Here is a 20,066-nt window from a genome sequence, read left to right on the forward strand (position 1 = left end):
CACTTACATTCTAAACTAGCAAACTCAATCGTAGGTCCCTGGGCTCTTTTCCCACAACTCAGCCCAGAACAGGAGTATTCATTAATACACAGGCATTGCTGCATTAGGGTGAGGAGCATGTTATGGGCTTGGTCCTGCTGAAATGATTGAGAGCTTTGCCACTGATTTCCAAGGGAGCAGGATTGGGTCCTTAGTGTATGTCAGCCTATAGCTAGTGGAAAGATGGTTACTTGGGTCAAATTATCTGCAAGGGAAAAAATAAAATGCTTTTAAAGCAGAAGGCTTTAGCAGCCACACAGACGTCATTGCAGGGAGATGAATCTGCATTATCAACAGGCACTTGTACCCCACCCTGCAGCATCCAGGTTGAATTGGGATTGTGTTGTGCTACAGCAGAGACCCCACAACGTATTACGGCTTGGTGCCATTGCTACCTGCCTTCAGATGTAAAGGGCAGGATTGCACTCCCTTTTGAGATCACCAGCATTAGACTCAGATTGGCCACAAGAGTCACTCACACCTTCTTGTCAACTGTTTGAAATGGGCCATCCTGATTACCATTACAAAAGTGATCTTCCCTCCCGCTGATAATAGCCCACTTCAATTGATTTGTCTCATGAGAGTTGGTAAGGCAACCCCCATCTTTTCATGTTCTCTGTATATCTATCTATCTTCCTACTGTATTTTCCACTCCATGCATCTCATGAAGTGGGTTATAGCCCATGAAAGCTGATGCCCAAATAAATTTGTTAGTCTCTAAGGTGCCACAAGTACTCCTAGTTCTTCTTACTGCTGAGCAAGACACCTTGTTGGCAACCCTTAACTAATTTAGGGAGTAAGAGAAAGGACATTGAGCCTGAGTCTCCTGCCTGCTACACAGAGTGCTAAACACAGATCCTTTGGGCTGGCTGCAGTTCTCTGTGGTATTTATAAAGCTGGCTAGCATGGTTTTATTAAAACAAATGTCCTTATCTGGGTCACTAACAACATCTTCATTGCAGCTGAGAGAACTGTAAAGGATCCAATGTACGTGCAACATTTACACACTGCTAGTTTCATTTGCACACGCCGCTCAGGAGGAGAGAGCAGAGGAAGGTTAGTCAGTGTCACTGCTGTGTCTAGTCTGTCTCAGTCGGGGTGCTCCTAGGCTAACACAAGGCTGCTGTGTTTCAGATTCCATCATTAGAGGGGAAATGAAGTTTCCAATAAAAAATAAACACACACAAAAAGCAATCTCCTGCACACTTGTTTCTATGGAAATCACACACACATGTACTACAAACAGTTCAGGTTAGGGTTTAATGTCAGGGGCAGGGAAACTATCTGGATCCTCGCAAACAAAGGTTAACTTCAGTCCAGCTTTCTCCCTTACCATGCACCAGTGTCAGAGAAGGGCTCTAAGAATGGCTACTGGGAGCGAGGTATATCTTGGGGAAATAATGCTGTACACCCAGGGTTTTCAAATTGGAATGATGCCCAACCTGTCTACATTCTGATTCTTACATTACTTTCTCATTGTCGACACTAATTCTTGAGGAAGAGGTTTTGCTGACTGTGACGGGCTTCTGTCTGCGGAATCATTCCACCAGCTGTAATGTAACCTCTTCCCCAACAGTTCCCACTCGAAGCATGCAAAAATCATGGGTTTGGGTATTTTTAGAAAAGAATGTTTGAGTCCTTTTTCTCTGTCTTCTGCTTAATGAGCTGTTAGGGTGAACACCTGTCAAGTTTTTAAGCTTTCCTCTGGAAACTCAAGGGATAGGTACTCTTTTATATTTTATTTTATAATGAAAGCTGAGATCCTCACCTAATCACTTGCCTCCAGGCCCTGGACTTGAGAAAAACCACCAAATAGCACAAATGTTAAAATCATGAGAGTTGACAACACTGCCTCCCCTGTTAGAGCTAAAATTCATTGATCGTTCCCCTTTAGCTTTAGCTCTACAAAAGGGATTGTGAGTCCTCGACCAGACAGCCACATTGTGCCCTGAACACCCACAGAAATCCTCAAGGATCCCTCTGAAACAAGATTAACTAATACATATCCCTCTGCACCCCGAAACTATACACTGATACTGAGTCGTCAGATACTACAGCGATGGACCCAGTACAAGAAACCGAACAGAACAGAATGTGAAGTCGTACTGGTACAACTCTGAAAAACAATGCTTAAAGAATAAATCATCAAAATCATCTTCAGAACTCACTGCTTTTGGGCCGTGCCTTACATCATGGTGGTGAAGCACTGGAATGGGTTACCTAGGGAGGTGGTGGAATCTCCATCCTTAGAGATTTTTAAGGCCTGGCTTGACAAAGCCTTGGCTGGGATGATTTAGTTGGTGTTGGTCCTGCTTTGAGCATGGGATTGGACTAGATGACCTCCTGAGGTCTCTTCCAACCCTAATATTCTATGATTCTATGATCATTGACCTGACCCGTGACCCAGAGTTCTTTCTGGAGTGGACACTGTTCTCAAATATTTATATGCAAATATAATTAATTAATATTTGTAAAGCCCAGGAAGTAACAAGATGTGTACTATACAATAAAGCACATCTCAGGACTTTCCTTTGTTCTCTTGTACACTTCCCCCTAACCCTAACCCTAACTCATCAACTATAGCTGGGTCAGATCCAGTTTATAAGTCAAAAGAAATTAACTAAATAAGAAATAAATGTAGATCATAAACTCCTAAAGGAGGGATCTAGTTGTTTATTTGCTGGTGAAGTGCCATGCACATCTGTGTTATTGTATACATTATTATGAATAATTCATAGTATGAGACAGCATGATAGTCCAGAGCAGTGACACTCAGAACTCAGTGGTTCAGGAGCCAAATTAGTGATCAGCATTACCCAAAAGAGCCACAGTCGTGTGAATTCATTGTTTCATTTATTATAGGACTGTATATTAATATTTAAACAGTATCACAGGGGAAATAGTTTTGATAGATGTATATATTTTATTCTCACAGCAAAATGATTGATCGAGTATTATTATTTTATCAACTTACAATTGGTTAATAATGTAGGGAAAGCATCCTGATTGGCTAATAATGAAATCACACAGTGTTTGAATATCATGTGCTGCAAAGAGCCAGAGGAGACACATTAAAGAGCCACTTGGTCACTGGTCCAGAACTCAGGAGACAAGGGTTTTATTATTGACTGCTAGTGGCTTGCTGTGTAACCTTGGGCAAGTCACTTCACCTCTTTTTGCCTCAGTTTCACCCTATGGGAATGATGACACTTATATTCCTTGTAAAATGCTTGGAGAGCAACAGATGAAAGGTACTATCTGAAGCGATGTATTATTACGTTAATAACAATGGACGGGATCCTGTCTTGCTTGTACACCCAAAATACCGGGGGTTTGGCTGGAATAAAGTGTATAGGAACATACTTGGACTCATTGCATTATCTGTACCTCAGCCCACCATGAATTTCATACAGCAGCACTACATTCCCTCTTCAGCAGGGTTAAGGGAGCCATCTCCTTTGTGCAGCCACATTCTGCTCTTAACAGTTCCTACTCTCAAGCAGAGTGGCTGGCTTTTGGGGAGTGTAAAGCTTTTGCATCTCACCCTGCAACCATCTGTGTGTCATTGAAGGAGGAAAGCGACACTGAGAAGACTGAGGCCATGTCTACACTACGAACACTATAGCAGCATCGCTACAGTGCCGGAGCCATGCCTGCATCACTCTGCAGTGCAGACACAGATGACAGCGATGGAAGGGTTTCTCTAACTCCGTCTCCCTGAGTGATGGCAGCTAGGCTGATGGAAGCATTCTTCCGTCAGCATTGCTGCACCTTTACCGGGGGTTAGGTCAGCAGAGCCGACAACACTCAGCGGGGGGGATTCTTCCTAAAGAATTAGCTATGTCAATCTAAGTTTTAAGTGTAGACTAGGCCCACGGGGAAGAAGATGTGGGGGAGGAACAGAGTGCATTGGAAGTTGGGGAGAGAGCAAAGGAGCAAAAGGGAAGCAGTCTCTGTCACAGCAGCACACATTCCCAGCTCAGCTCTATTTAGCTTAATTGTCCCATTTCACCTGCAGAAAAGAAACATGTACCAGTAATGAATTCCTGCAGTATAAAGCCACCAGCTGTGGTGCAGCAGGGGGCACCCCGATTTGAAAGAGAAGGGTAAAAGTGTTTGACTCCAACCCCTGCGCACTGCATCTATTCCCCCACACACATGCTGGGTTAATAGGCTGCCTGGGGTTTAGGGACTTGGCTCTAAGGCTGTAAATCATTTCCCACATTCCGCTCTGGTCCACTTTGGGTTACTGACCCTCCGCATGGTGGGCTCACGTGGGAACAATTTACGCCAGGGACGCAGCCACAGAGCAGGAAATGCACATGACCGAGGGATAGAGAATTTCCTCCTCATAGGGCCTGTTAGCAGTATTTCTATTCAAGAAGTAATCTCAGTGGGATCGCTGCAGGACCAGAGGCTTTTGCAAAAATGCCTCTACAATCCAGAGAGCAGATTAAAACAGGGATGCTGTTGGACTTTTCTTATATATACACACGCATTGATATTCAGACACTGCAACCATTCCAGTAATAAAACTAATAGCAATTACATGGGGATTGAAACAATGAAAACAAAAGAGGCTGGGAAGTAAGGTACCAGCTATTCAAAGTGATTCTTCCTGCAAGTAAACTCGTTCAGGTTGAGTTCATGGGGAGGACCATAATGGAGCCTTTTCAGTGTCTTTAGATTGGACAGTCAGTGCAGGGCCAATCTTGTGTTTACCTTGTGACATTTCCTAGTGGCCCCACAAAAGGTTTTCATTTTTGCCGCACTCCTAAGTGCGAGTGTGGCGCTTAGAATGGCAATGTATTTCCTTAGCAATTTTGTTGTGTCCATTATATATAAGCGGAAAATGCATTATTGTAGGGTTGCTTGTAGCCACTTGGCTGCACATGGTAGAGTGTAAATGTAGGGTTACTTGTGGGTTTGGGGCTGGTTACATGAGTTATATGTGAGCCAGTGATTGGTTTTTGTAGGGTTGCTGCCGTGGCTGCTGTGTTGTCACTGCGGTGTTTTTTTGTTGGATTCTTGTAGGTTTCTAGGCCCTGCCAGTTCACAAGAAGGAAGTAGGAAGGGAGACTGCAGTGACTGTGTTCTCACAATAAAATAAAGCTGACAGGTCTCATGTTAAATCTATTAACCTTGATACTCAGTTTAACTTTGAATTTCCCAGCCTTCGTCATTTCAAGTCAGACCCTCAACAGTGTTTCAGCATAGGGAGGATGGGTTTTACTGGCATTTAAATGGGAGATGTCAACTTGATTAATCCCTCAACAGAGTTGAGAAGGGATTCTCTTTTGTAGTTGTCACCCTCCAGGTCCTCTTGCCGTAAATGCACAGCACAACAAGAAATCACCCATCTGCTTGTTGATGGTAACAACTAGGGCTACCTTTGTGTGCTCGGAAAACAACCAGTGGACTCTACTTGTGTGCACATTTATCCATATCTTGGATGGTCACGAAGTTGGACTTTTTAAAGTAAGAATTATTATTGGTTTCCCCTCAATTATTTTGGATAGCACAGTCATAATGATATACCACAATCAAACAAGCCACCAAAAATACACTCATGAAGTTTCCCAGGAATTGTTATAACAGCTCAGCAGTCAGGGGGGAATTGCAGTTCATACTCAAGTTTCACAAACGATTGTCTTACAGCTGGGGAAGTATTTCCATCCCCTGAAGCCAAGTGTCCACAAGGGTTTCCTCCTTCAGACTCAGGACCAATTTTAATGTGGTATATTTGAAAGTAATGTTTGTTTGGATCCTCAAAATGTGCCCATGCCAGTATTGAATAATCCTACAGTCCTGTGACTGTAGACCTGTCCTTCCTCAGCCCATGGCCCTTTTGTTCCTTACTCTCACTCACTGAGTTGCATCTAAAATTAGACAACACATGGACCTTGGCTTAAACTGTCCAAAGTGACTTGGGGGTTTGGTTGTCTCCATTTTGAGCTGCCCAACTCAAGACACCATAAAGGAGCCTTATCCTCAGAAGGTGCTGAGCACCTGCCCTCTGGGTACTCCGAAACCAAGACACTGTCATCACTAGTCAGGGTTGAAAATCTTGGCCAAGCTTATCTTTGTTACTGGCTTGGTAACACATCTGGTAATAACAAGGATAGGCAGCTCCCGAAGCATGCATTGCCATTGGAAGCCATTTCCAGCTGACGGCTTTGGGGAGGCTGATAGGTCTCTGTCCCTTTACTAGTGAGCAGGTAGCCACCTCACTAAAAACACCACCAGAACTGGCACTAAGGACCCCTACTGATGGCAAACTTAGCAGAACGGCAAAGGACCGAATGAGCCATGGAGACCGAACTCCCATCCCATCCCCAGTGGGAATCTCACCCCGTCCAGACTGAGGCACATAGACCTGGGGAGACAACAAGGGGAAGATTTGCACTGGTGCTGTGCCTTTTCAGTGCATGGAGGACTTCAGACTCTCGGGGTGTCAGGTTTGGTAGCTTTTGTGAAGGCTAGACACAGTTTTTTAAAATAACCCAAACTATATTATATTCATTGTATCATTAATTAAAACATCAATTGTTGGAAGGGGATTCAAAGTTTCAGAATCAAAGGAGCAATATTTAAAGAGGTCCGGTTTAGGGCTTAATCAAGCTGACAGGACCCCTCTGATTTCACATATATTATTCCTCTCCACTCAGAGACCAGAGCAACACTTTAGTTAATGGCTCTTGCTGGTGGAATTTACTAATAGCAAAGGAACCCTTGACTGAGATTGCAACTGGGACGCCTCTCCTTGTTCTCGTGCAGCAGCGATAACCCGTCTCAAGAGCACTGCGATCAGGTAGCACATGGAGCCTGCCACACAGAGTTTAATGTCTGACTGGGGAAGAGAGAGAGAGAGAGTGAGGGTGTCTTATGTTACCCGTGAGTAGGCAGTTTGCAGGAAAATTAAATGTAGCAATTTACACATGATGGCTGCCTGGGTAAGCCTGGTAGGAAGAGAGGGATGCTGCTATCCCCATGTGTATGATCCACCGCCATGTTGTGCGACCTTCTGAGACAGAATCAGTACTGATAGAAGGGATTAAACACAGCTGTTGGGATCACTGATGTCTGCCTGGCAATTACCACTCCTCTGAACTTTGTTTCTGTTGTCAGTAGAGGAGTGTGGGGAGACGGAAGGCTGTGTCTGGATCCACATTTTTAGAGAGAGCAACTGGAATCTGCAGTCATTAAATACTGTAAAAGGAAGCTCTCTCGCTCTCCATTTCTGCTTTGATTTGGGTGGATGGGGAGTTAGAAGCCCGATGACCCATGCCTGCCGATAGTGTGGGGGAGGAGGAATGGGGGGACATTCCGTGTGAGCATGCTCAGTACAAGCCAAGCAGTGGGGGGGTGGGGGGGAGTCCGTGTGAGCATGCTTGGTATAAGCCAGGCAGCAAAAGCAGCAAATGGGGGGGGGGGGGGTTTTTGCACACAACCTTGCATGCCCCCCCCATGCATCCCTTGACATCTCTCCAGCACTCAGATACTACCATGATAGATGCCATATAAGAACACAGATAGATGGAGGAGCGGCGGTGCATTTAGACTGCTCCATTATCCCTACAGGCAAAGTGAGAATTTCTAGTCAATGTAACGTTGCTATTTATTTTTTCCAGGTGTAGCAGTTGAACATGTTGTTTTGATAATAGTACTTAAACCCAAGCCAGGGTCCTGTCCATACTACACTAGAACCATATCAGCAACAAGAAAGGATGTGCACTGGGTAGACTAGGGTCCAGCCTACAGTATAACTACAGTGTCAGGGGACTCGGTCACAAACTCTTGTCTCTGACATAGTTAAAACCTGGGCTTTGGTCTTGCAGGGCAGACAAGATTGAAGCATGTTTTAAGCATTCGCAAACTCTGCTGCAGCTGCCCAAAGGTCAAACTTGTAGTAGGCTCAAGTGGGCTCCATCTACACTGCAAGAGCAAACTGTGATAGAAATGTCACCACACTGGGCACGTGCTCATCTATAACCAGGCCTCATGATGTAGCTGTTACAGTGCTGTCAGGGCCTTGAATATAAGGAATGTGTACTCTAAGGCTGTGGTTTCTTTATCTTTGTTGTATGTTCCCTTGTGAATCCCATTTAGGGAAGTAACCCAACAGTCTGGTTTCTGTAAAAACTCACCTCCTTTCCCTTCCTCCTTGAAAATAACCAAATGCTTCCTGGGTGGAAATGAAACTGCTGCCAATATTTCTGGGTGAGCCTGTTTGTTAGTTCCCCTTCTGATCCGGGGGCAAGCGGGAGGGGGAGGACTGGCGTCCATCTTCATAGGCCTTCCTCTCTCACCCTGTTCCCCTGGTAGTTCACATCACAGTAGCTCTGTTGGGTGGAGGAAACCAGTTTCACAGATTTGAGGGCACAAACTCAACACATGAAAATATTTTCTCGTGCATGCACTAACACACACGTAGCCTTTCGGTCACGGAAATACAAGGGAGGGAAAAAAATATTGTTGGCAAAAACACCCCAAGCCCTCCTGACTCTCATATAATCAAAAACTCCTGCCAGAATGGAGATTTTATAGATTGGTTTTACAGAGTTTGCAGGGACTTACAGCACTTCTGGGACCAAGGTCCAAATTGTTCAGGGACTTAAAAACAAAATCAGAAAAGCCGGGCCAGGCAAACAAGAAGGAGAAATAGGATAACACTGCCTTTCAACTCCTGCTGCCTTGCAGCTCTTCCACATTCTGACTAAACTCCAGAATTACTCAAATTATCCACTGCCAGGAAGAGAAAATGTCTCTGAAATGTAAAATAGTATTTGGACGTTATTTCTCACTCAAGTAAATGAGAACCCACTTTGGAACTTAGCAGCTGGACTGTCATGTACACCACTTTAGGAGCCAGTGATTTTCACTGGTATCCTGCCGGCATGGGGCCGCCCGGTGGCCCCACGTTCTGCTGTTTTCTGGCCAATCCTAATATCTTCCGGGCAGCTTCTGCCTAGCTCACATTCGACCAATGGGTCTGATGCTCAACCTTTCCTTTTCCTAAATAAATTGGGTTATAGAACACCACAGCTCCCCGGCGTCTATCATCATGCAACTGCCAGGCAGAGCTGACACACTAGAGGGGTCCTGCAGCCATTCTGGGGAAATACAACTCTTCCTCTTGTTTCACATTGGGAATCAGGTTCCTTTGTACTTTAGTATGAGATGAAGAAGTAACTAATAGATTACTTTATAGTCAGTTGCCCTAGAGCCATTTTGTATTCTGCTTTGTGGGACAGAGTGGTAGCCGTTTAGCATGCACTCTTTGAGCCGTGTGGCCAGATGCAAACTACAGGTGGCAGGTGGTTGGGGCATGAGATATAATAAGAAGAGTTCCTGATGAGTTCTCTTTTCATACGTGAGCAATTCAGGTGAGGCAAAAAGGGCAGTGAGGTGAAGATGTGGGAATCGGTGACTACAAAAACACAAAAAGAGACTTCTCTCATCAGCACAGAGCCATTGCAATGCTAAGCTAATGGACTCTTCTGATTTGTTGAGTATGCTGGAGAGATTTAGGGTAAATCCTAACCCCAGTTTTGCCCCAGCCACCACTTAACCCCAAATCCAGTGGACACCAAGCATCCAGGACATAGTGTGGTTCTACTGCGCTGGGACAGCAGGATTTGGAGATTGCCTACAGGGTGTCTGTCCCTCCCTGCTACGCTGTGGTTCTCTGCTCCTCAACACAGGGTGGGGAGTTGGGGATGAGCTGGATGAGGGGTGGGGCTGGCAGTCCATGACTGTGCTGATCCTCCAAGCCCTCTCAGAGGGTGTGCATGTTACAGGGGCTCCTACAGGGACACAGTAGAGGCCACTGAAGCATTCTGCTGTCAATCCATAGCCTGGAGATGATTTATCCCCCTCCAGCCCCCATTGAACCCCTCACCACAAATACCCATCACTCAGAGTGCCCTTTGACATCCAGTTAGAAATATGGATGGCTTGTGTGTGCAAGTGTCATTTTCATTTTCCTCACAGACAAATGAGTGCCCCTACAAAATGGCTGCCCTGAAGCTTGTGCTGGACCTATCACAATGGAACAGAAGCATTCTCCCCACTAGTTTTTCACCTCTTTCATGGGTGTGTGATGTTTCACTCCATATTCTTTATGGAAATATACTTATGATATGAATATGACAAACTGAGATATATTTTATGCAAGATGGGTGTTGTAAGGTATCATTGGAAAGGTTATGATTTACTGAAGTGATTATCCAATTTGTATGCAATTACAACTGGGTATGTATTGGGAAGACACCCAGCAGACGACAGGCCATCAAATTTGATGAGCCATCAGGAAGGAACAACAAAACCACGAAGATACTAATCCCTATTCCTCCTGGGAGGCGTCTGGGGACGTAACTGAGACACTACTAGGTCAGGTGGTCTTGTCACCTGATACTAAACATTACCTGGGACTTCTTGTAACTTTCCACTGGAAGGGAATGGGTGTGTGTGTCAAATTTGGGAAACAAAGGATTTCCACTTTATGTAAATCCTATTTAAGGGTGGGGAGGAAGGCAAACGGGACTCTTCCTCTCCATGGCCTGTCTGCCCAAGAAGAAAGACTGCTAAAGCCACCTGAAGGGAAGGTGCCGGGGAGTCCAGACTGAGACACGGGTCCAGTCTGAAAAGGAGTATAACTGGAACTCTGAACCACAGAAACTTTGCAACCTGCCTAAAATAACATTTAGGGTGAGAATTTACATTTTGTAACCAGTTTCTTAAGTATATTGAGCTTAGCTTGCATATTTAGCTTTTTTAGGACAGTAATCTGCTTTGTTCTGTCTGTTATCTCTTATATTCACTTAAAATTCACCTTTTGTAGTCAATAAACTTATTTCTTGTTTATAATATAACCCAGTTTATGTAATTTCTAACTGGGGACAGGGACAAGAAGTTGTGTATCTCTCCCTCCACATTGAGAGAGGGAGCGAATTTCATAAAACCTTTGGGTTTGTACCCCTTAAAGGGAGTGGGCACCAGGGTGTTGGGGCAAGACCCTCAGGCTGAATCTTTCCAGCATGGATCTCTGTCTCTCTGTGCAGCTGGGTGTGGCCCTGCCTGTGTACTTGACTGCAAGAGGCTTGTAAGCCTAGCCCAGCAAAGGCCAGGTAAAGGGGACCCAGGCTGGCAGAATAGGCTGACTCAGTAGCACCCCAGCACATCAGGTGACACCCCAAAGGGCCCAAACCCATCACAGGGCATATTGATACAAAACCAGGAAATATGGTTAATGAGTTCTGACTGGCCTAGTAAGATACAATAAGTTAATAAGATTCACACATATGCCGGCTGTAACATTCCTCTGTCTGGCACACAGCCCAGTCTCCTGGTCATGTCCATTGCACTCTGGTATGCAGGTGGTTCATCATACCGTTATGTCTGTTCCTTTATGAAGTCTGGGCTTCTCATAGGCAAGCAGGGATTGGGAATCATGAAGAGGGATTGGGAGATTTCTTCAGTTGGCTTCTGTTTTGAAACCCATGTTTTAGTTTGTGAACTCTCAGGAATTTAGTTCCCAGATCACAGGCGAGACCATGAGAGGTCAGGCAAGCTGCAGCTCCCGCTGGGTTATGCAGAGCGGCAGATAGCTCACATTCCAGAACAACATCTGATTTTTGTGTTTATATGACAGATGTTTTGGAAAAACAACCTGAAGTTTATTTTAATTGTCATCTTCCTAGCCTCCTTCCTACATGTGCACACACATTCAGGAACCATAAATAAGAATTCTTTAGGTGATGCAGTTCTTAGCCCTGTCTTCCATCACTGCCTGTATATACTGTATGCTGCCGAACTGATATTCCTCTCACAACAGTTTTACAGCAGTGTAAACATGCTGGATCTGAGTCTCCGTTCATTGTCACCAGTATACACTGGAGTTTTTCCACTGACGTCAAGAGAGTTACAGTGGTTTTACACTGGTGTAAATGAGAGGAAAATCAGCACAATTGACTCTCATGGTGTTACTCCTGATTTACCCCAGTGCCAGTGAGAGGAGAAGTGGGCCCAAAATGTTCAGAAATAAGAAACTGGATGACCACTGGACATTCCCAACCAGGATAATATGAAATCAGGCCAGATTCTGATCTCAGTTACACTAATATAAATGTAGTGTAACTCCATTCGAGTTACTCCTGATTTACGATGGTGTAACAGAGATCAGAATCTGGCCTGTCATCATCCCAGTGTGAGATCTTGAGTATCAGGGGCAAATAAGTAGATTATTTTTTTCTTCAGCAAAGCATTAACCTATGCTCCTACATAAAGCTTGTTGGGCTAGGTTGATCCATGGGGTAATCCACTATCTTCAGTGGAGTTACACCAGGAATGAATCTGGCCACCTAGTTTAATTCACCAGCCATACTATGATAGCAGTGAGACTCTGCAGGGCGGGCGATACCTTCCAATATCGCTTCCACACCCGGCGCCTTTGTAAACACTTCTGCCTCATGCCTCCCAGGTTACACTCCCTAGGCAGTAGCATCAGCCTCTCCCTGTTGTGCCTTATTACTTACCTTCTTGAAACAGTAATTAATTAATTTGGAATGGCACCTACTGGTCCCAAATGTAGATGTCCCACTGCAGGTGCACCTGAAACTGCCTCGGGAAAAATGCAGTGGGATGCTTGCTTTGTGGTGCTGCTTGCAGGAAACATGGGGCACCTGCTCTAGATATTCTGCACTGTCCTCTACTTCATTACTAGATGTCATTCAGGGCATCTACATTTCTGTGGGCCAGATTTTCCCCCTCCCCCTTACTCCCAATGGGGACGGTTTGAAGACTAAGGAAGTGAAAGTGGGAGACTCTGACCCTGTACCATTTGGTCCTGGCTACCTCAGGGCTGCCTCTCTCCTTCTGTCATGGTACAGCAGCTCGAGCTGTCATCAGCCCCTAGCTTTAAACAGAAAGGGAAGGTGGAAACGGATTTTTCAGGAAAGGGCCTTTGGCTCAGGAACTCCATTTCCTAGAGGGTTTGTGGGAGCCTGAGCTTGTCGACCTTCAGGGATTTAAAGAGGCTTTTGCTTGAGGAAGTATTGGCAAGTGTCTGGGGTTCTTATGGCTCTCATGGCGGGAGAAGAGAGGGCCAGACCTGCAGTAGGTGTAAATCACCTGGCTCCATTAAAGTCAGTGGTGGAGCTATTCCTGTTTACCCACACTGGCCTGGAGTCCTTTATTGGCTTCTGGCCAGTTTGTTAATTGTTTTTAGAGGACTGGTTTTTTTTTACTAGTGCGTGTGTGCTAAGAAAGTAGCATCATCAGCAGAGTTTACACAGTGAAGTGATTCCACACCTGCTGCAACTCCCGAGAAGTCACAGAGCATGAGGCACCAAAGGGGAGGAAGAGCGTCATGAATCTCCCCAGGAAAGAGAGAGAAAAAAAAAGCAGGATTCCTGGCACGCTCAGTTGTGAGGATATTCTAGAAGCTCCAAATCCCGTCACAGAACAGCAGTGGCCAGTGTCCCAGACAGAGGGAACATGACAAACTCAAGAAGAAATGTATTCCTCCCCTTAAGTTCTTATTGCCTGAGATACATGTGGCTGAAAGGGATTGGACAGGATGGATGTGTATGGTAGTGTGAGAATGAGACATCGCCCTTCATTTCACACTTATTGTCCCATCAAAGTGAAAAAAACTCCCTAGAGGCAGCACTCCTGGATCTAAGCATGAATGGAAGATGAAAATTACTGCTCAGTGTTACTGAAATGGGAATGATTAGAGATGGGGAAATGCTGCATAACTTTTCCTGCCTCTTTTGTGTTTGCTGTCTGTGACTATGCTAGGAGAGGAGCTCACTGGCAGGAATCAGCACCCTTTAAGATAGTCACAAAAAGCGAATGAAACGGTGATTGTTGGCACTGGAAATTTGAGTATAAATGCTCAGCTTGTCCAGTCAGGAAGCAGAAATATGGAACGTAACCGATTTGTCCAGTCAAAACTAACTGAATTTAGAATACCAAATAATCACAATAAATTCCTCATAAACTTCCTACAGATAGAGAATGACTTCTATGAGAGTTTGTCTGAGTAAGAATTGCATAAGGACCTGAGGCCTAGACCTAAGAGTTCTGGGCAGTCAATACCTACAAGACTGAGTGTGTAGCAGAGCCAAAACGTGGCTCTTCCAAAGTTAGAGATGGGTAGTTATGTTGCCATTGCTATGTCCTATCAAACCCAATCCTGATCTGCTTTTTGGACTTCCTATTTCGGATTTCATACATATTATTTGCCCGGCATATTCTTTCCCTTATTTTAAAGTGAATCCCTTGCAAAAATTAGGATCTTCTCTCAGAGGTTGCAGTGTGGCACGTCTGCAAACCCCAGGTTTTAAGTTAGTTTCCTTGTCAATGTCAGCTCAAAAGCTCTACCTGTAGGGGAACTGAAAAAGATCCCTTCAGGTTCCAACTTGGTAAGATAGGAGGAAAAGCATCACTTACTGATTCCAGTTTTCCTGTCTCACTCAAGGGTCGTTTTCACATTTCATTGCTGAGACTGATTTGTTTCACCTTTGCAATGGTACTTTAGACTTTACAATATTCTTATTTTTTGGTGCTAAACCTCTAGCTCCAGGTCCTTCACTGCACCTAATGTGGTGCCGTTATGCATTGAAACCAATGGAATCTTGATATCTACCACATTGCACCTAGGAAGCCTTAAGGAATTTCAAGTAAGCTGCTAGATTGCAAGTTTTTTGGAGCAGGAAACATGATTTCTTAGAGGTTTCAATAGTTTATGATACACTGTGGACAATGAGAGAAACAAATTACATAAAATAATTATTATTAATAACAGAATCCAAGATTATTTACTGAATCGGTTTCCCACTAACTTTGTGTGAAGTGTATTTCAGACCAACAACAGAAATATTAACTGTCAGTAGACCTTTTTGGAGGGGGAAATACCAATGGTCATGTTCTCTTCCTTTTTCTTTGTGTGGCTAATAGAAGCTTTCATCATAATTAAAGTGTTTTAAAGTGTTCTGTTTTTGTCTTTGAGGTTTAGTTTTAAGTTTCCTTTAATTAGTATTTGTAACTACTATTGTTATTGGATAGCTACCCTACACACACGGCTGAAGTCACTACTGAGTTTGGAGATCTTTATCCGATCCACACAAAACCACTACACAATAGATCAGAGTCTCTTTTTATGAGAAGAGCTGGCATAGAAGAAGGTGGTACACATCATAAGAATGGCCAGACTGGGTCAGATCAAAGGTCCATCTAGGCCAGTATCCTGTCTTCTGACAGTGGCAATGCCAGGTGCTTCAGAGGGAATGAACAGAACAAGTGATCCATCTCCTGTCGCCCATTCCCAGCTTCTGGCAAACAGAGGCTATGGACACCATCCCTGCCCATCCTGGCTAATAGCCATTGATGGACCTATCTGCCATGAACTCATGTAGTTCTTTTTTGATAGTGCCTTGGCAGAGCTGAGTGAGAGGAACTTGCACTGCTTCTTCCCATGCTATCCTGGATCTAGTCAGCACTAGCCATCCCCCTCACTTTCATGAGGAGTAAAATTAAAATTTAATCCTATTTACATTGCCTCTCTCTTCCCCCAGATATTGCCAGCCACGACCAAATGCTGCCAAAACAATGCCATTGGGCTGCTACATGAAGCATGCGTGGAGATGGTTCTTTGGATAATTCTGAAGCCTGGATACTTGGAGTCCTAATCGCAATAAAGGAAAGAAGAGTACTCACTGGCTTATTCATTCAGGCCAGAACCCTTGATAGCCTTTCCCCCAGCTGAGGAATCAATCTCTGTGTGAAAGCCACAGCAGAAAGTTTAAACCAATTTTTCTACTGTATTACTCACATCGGGGCCTGATCTAAACACCACTGAGGTCTATGGGAGACTTTTCATTGCCTTGGGTAGTCTTTGGATCAGGCCCATAGTGAGTGTCTGGGAATACTTTATTGCAATTTTTTTCTCCAGCTGTTGGGTTGATTCCATGTCTCAGTGTGGCTATGGTTTCCCAGGGAAGCCCCATTTCTTTGTATCCATACTGTGCAATTCTCTCCACAAAGCCTCAAGAAAAATGTGGTTCTCATCTCAGCGAGTTTAGCGCCCATCCTCCCTCTTCTGATTTCAGTGTACAAAATAATCTTCAAGCCCTGCAGAAATATCATCACAAGAGCCAGAAATCCTGTAAGTTAGAAGGAAGGAAGGGTGGAGGGGGGGTCTGTATTTTACAGAGCAGAGACCGCACTGGTGGCTTTGAAACCAAACAGAATTGGCAGCCAACACTATTGTAAATCATCTGTCTCATTATGGAAATTTGACTTCCATTCACAACAGAAATTTTGCTTTATTTCAGCCTTCATAGAACTGAAAGGTCCTCCTCTAGCCCTCCAAGATCCATAAAGCTAGGTCTTTGTGTCAAAATCATCAAGTCATTCATTAAAACAGCATTTAAAAATAAAAATAAAAACAAAATCAGACCCAGGATATTCTCTCTCTTTCTGACACTCTTCCATTTTCAGGAAATTGAGAGTTCTTCTTTTCTTCTATCATTACGGTCACTGGGGTATAGGAGCACAAACTTAACCAAGAAAAGTAAAAATCCCTCTGACAGACTGCACTCTTCACCCTTTCCTAGATCTGAAGGCCAGAAGGGACCATTATGCTAGCTGAGTCTCCTGAAGGCTAAAATACTTGGGTCTAATCCTGATTACTGGGCTCAATACTGGGGTAACTGGGAGGAGTTTAGTGGCTTGTGATGTGCAGGAGGTCATGCTAGATGGTCCCTTCTGGTCTTAAGCTCTATGATCATCTGTAATACCCTAAGAGTGCTTAGGAGGCATTCGTTATTTCTTTCTGTTATTTGCTCTCTGCAGGGAAGTGATACTGAGCCATTGGGGGCGGGGGGGAGGCGGGGAGGTTGCTGTTGGGAGGAAAGTATTGTTTAACAATTAAAATGTCCAGAATTGTGTGTGCTCTCTGCTGAGCAGCTTGTGAGATTGTTCAGAGAACCTGAATGGAGATCACGGGACTCTTGTGGAAATGTCTCTAGGGACAGTGTCAGCGGAACCCCACCTACCTGCAGAAGGAGAAGCATCAGCTGCACTCTGACGTGTGCAAAGAGCATTCTCCAGACAAAGGGAGCACAGCACAGCTACCCGCAGCTGAGGATCACAATGAGGGGTACAGGTTCTTTGGTGCCCCATAGCTAGTGGTGTCCTGAGGGGGTGTCTGAAAGGGGTGGGGAGGGTCTTATAGGGGTTCACGTCCCAAGAATGGTTCTTCACTAGTTTTGCCATCTGGGAGGCTCCCTGAGCTAGAGGTAGGCCTGCTGCTTGCAGCTGAGGTAATTAGCTGTGGATGAGCCTAGTTAGGCTCAGAGGCTTGAAAGAGGGAGAGGCGCATTGTCTGCAAGTCAGAAACTGACTTCTCTCCCTGAAGGACACAAGCAGCTCCTGTTGAGTTTGTATCCTGCTTGTACAGTGAGCAGCTCTGGGGAGTGCTGTCCTCTGTCTACAGTTTGTTATGGAGTTTAAAGCTGCATGAAGGGAATGCGGCTAGATATTTTATTTGCTTATGCTGCGGGGAGGAGACAGACCCTGTAAATACACTGGAAATGCCAGAGCAGGCTTCCCCTGGGATATGGTGCCTGGTGAGCTTCCTTCTAAATTCATGGACATCAGGCTTTGCTCACTTGAGTCTCCCAGTTCGAGTCTTGTCTATGGTAATGTGTGCCTTGCATGCTCAGTGAGTAGAGCTGCCGGGTGAGGTCTGCATTAGCTGGTTAAATACATGTATAGGCCATGTGGAGCCAAGGAGACTTTTATTGCTGACACTAACAGGAGCAGGACTGGGTGCTTAAGTTGCCTGGCTGTAGTTGCTGGATACAGCCCACACCACTAGCAGATAAATTGCAGTGGGGGAGGTGTAATCCCTTTCCCAGGACTCAGTATAAATTCTTCATTTTTTCTAGGCCTGTAAAACTGTAATGTAAAAAGCTGATAATTTTTCTCTCTGCTCCACAGAGATCCCTGGGTGTCCTGGAATGGTGGAAAGTTGAATGGGCTGAAGTGTCTTCCTTACCACGCTGAGCTCACAAGAGCTCTGGAGAGAGAAAGCAGGAGCACAGCCGTGCTTCTCTGAGGCTGGTCAAACGGTGGGAAACTATTGCTTTGGCAACTGCCTTCATCTCAGCCCATCACCCATAGTGAGTCACCCGAAGGAGAAGCTGATGAAGGAGTGGCAGTGACCCAGGCTAGGATCCATCAGCGCATCAAGCATCTGAGGGGGATGTAAGAGCAGGATCTGCCCTGAAAGAGCCACATCTCTGGAACCAACCATGTGAAATTGGATCTACTGTGGGAAGGTGATAGCATGGCCCAACAACACAGCATGGAATGAGTTGAGTTTCCATGCAGGAGGAAAAAAGACATCCAGGGGTTTCCCTGTCATGTCAACCTCGGAAAGCACAGTTTCAAAAGGCAAGAAATCTCTAGGGCTGCCCTGTCCTCTCCATTGGCCAATTCATGGAAAAGAAGCCCAGCTCACTGCCTCCTGGCCAGGCCAAGGGATTGCTAGGAACATGGCCATGGGTTTTTGTCCACATGCTGGCAGTGGGGTTCAGATGAAACAGGAACCTTTTAAAGACGAGAAAGACAAGGAACACTGAAGTTTGCTTTTATTTACTCTGTGTTTGTTTCTACAGAGGAAGAGACAGAGAAGATGTCATGGGCAGAAACTAATAAATTCCCAATACGCCACTCAGTCCTACTCAGATAGAAGAGGAACATTAACATGGGCCAAATCTGAGGTCTTTACTCAGACAACACTCCCACAGACCCCAAGACACTGACTTCAATGACTGTAAGGCGCTAGAATTTGACCCCATGTTTTTGCACTTAGCAGGGGTGGGAAGAGAGCTGCTTCACCTTTCACTTTTCAGCCCTGATGGTCAAACAGCACTCGCCACACCCTTGGAGCCCAGTTTTCAGACCTGAGCCCCAAATGCCATACAAGGCTCAAATCCCTCATTCGGGTATTGAAATCAGTGCATGGGCAAGTCAATCCTTGTTGAAAACTGAGCTCCCTGGCTTATTAAATATATAAAAGGGTTCAAAATGAAAAGCCCTGGTTTGGCTATTAAGGGCTTGATCTGATGAGGTTCAGAGGCTGCCTAGCCCTGTCCACGAGACGCTCAACCTCCACTGGCACCCAGGGGCGTTGGGTGACCAGCACTTCCCAGGAGCTCAGCATCTCAAAAGATCAGGAGGCCCTTCATCTCTTTACCCATGTTGCAAAGAAAAAGGCAGAGAGCTAGAGGTCCACGCAGCGAATCATTGGAAAGACAAATTCAAACAGTAGGAAAGCTGTGGTGTTCTTGCAGTTTTGGATGGCAAAAGGATAGTCTTGTATGCCAAGCACCCAGCTCAGCTGAGTGAGTGCAGGATTCTGCTTATCAGCCTGCTTAACAGCCCCCTGAGTTCTGAGCACCAGCAGCGATAACGGAATTTCTCAGCTTTGCACACAGCTCTGTTTTGACAAGAAGTGTGCAGACAGGCCGGGCTTCCACCTGGAAAACCTCTCACTAACGTACAGTTGGGTTTCTTTATTTGCTGCTTGATGTAACACAAAAACAAGACTGCGGAGCGTTGTTGTAGAGCAGCTTCCGAACCTGTGTCTGCAAGTGGGAGCCACTGACAACTTGTGTAATGCCGTAAGCTGGTCTTCAGCTCTAGCAAAATAAAAGCAAGCCATTTTGCTGGGGTTGCCTGATGTTTAGAAAACAAGAGGCTGCAGTCTGACCTTCTTTATCTGCTGTGCAGGATGTGAAGAGTAGAGAGCGTGTGTGTGTGTGTGTGTGTGTGTGTGTGTGTGTGTGTGTGTGTGTGTGTGTGTGTGAAAACGCATGTTTGTACGCTAATTAGACTCTGGTGCTTTATATTCTTAATATTGTTTTCTCAATGCTGCCATCTACAGCAGAATCAAATTTGTTTTATATACAGTTGCCTTGTAAGCGCCTGGTGGCCAGGTTCTCAGCTGCTGC

The 20,066-nt window shown here is 45.1% G+C and overlaps 1 protein-coding gene across 2 annotated transcripts in view; it reads left to right on the plus strand.

Annotated features, from left to right (window-relative positions):
• ADRB2 (adrenoceptor beta 2) overlaps window positions 1-19,835 on the plus strand; it is a 64,215-nt gene extending 44,380 nt beyond the window's left edge. Inside the window, exon 2 of one of the 2 annotated variants that reach the window (XM_074960583.1) lies at window positions 18,049-19,835. In XM_074960583.1, coding sequence (XP_074816684.1) covers window positions 18,049-18,083 — 35 coding nt within the window. In that variant the 3' untranslated portion in view covers window positions 18,084-19,835. Of the gene's footprint in view, window positions 1-15,620; window positions 16,654-18,048 lie in introns of those variants that run through there. The other variant, XM_074960582.1, reaches the window with a different exon arrangement.
• The last annotated feature ends 231 nt before the right edge of the window (window positions 19,836-20,066 follow it).

This window comes from Natator depressus, chromosome 8, assembly GCF_965152275.1.
Source record: "Natator depressus isolate rNatDep1 chromosome 8, rNatDep2.hap1, whole genome shotgun sequence".
Lineage (NCBI taxonomy): Eukaryota > Metazoa > Chordata > Testudines > Cheloniidae > Natator > Natator depressus.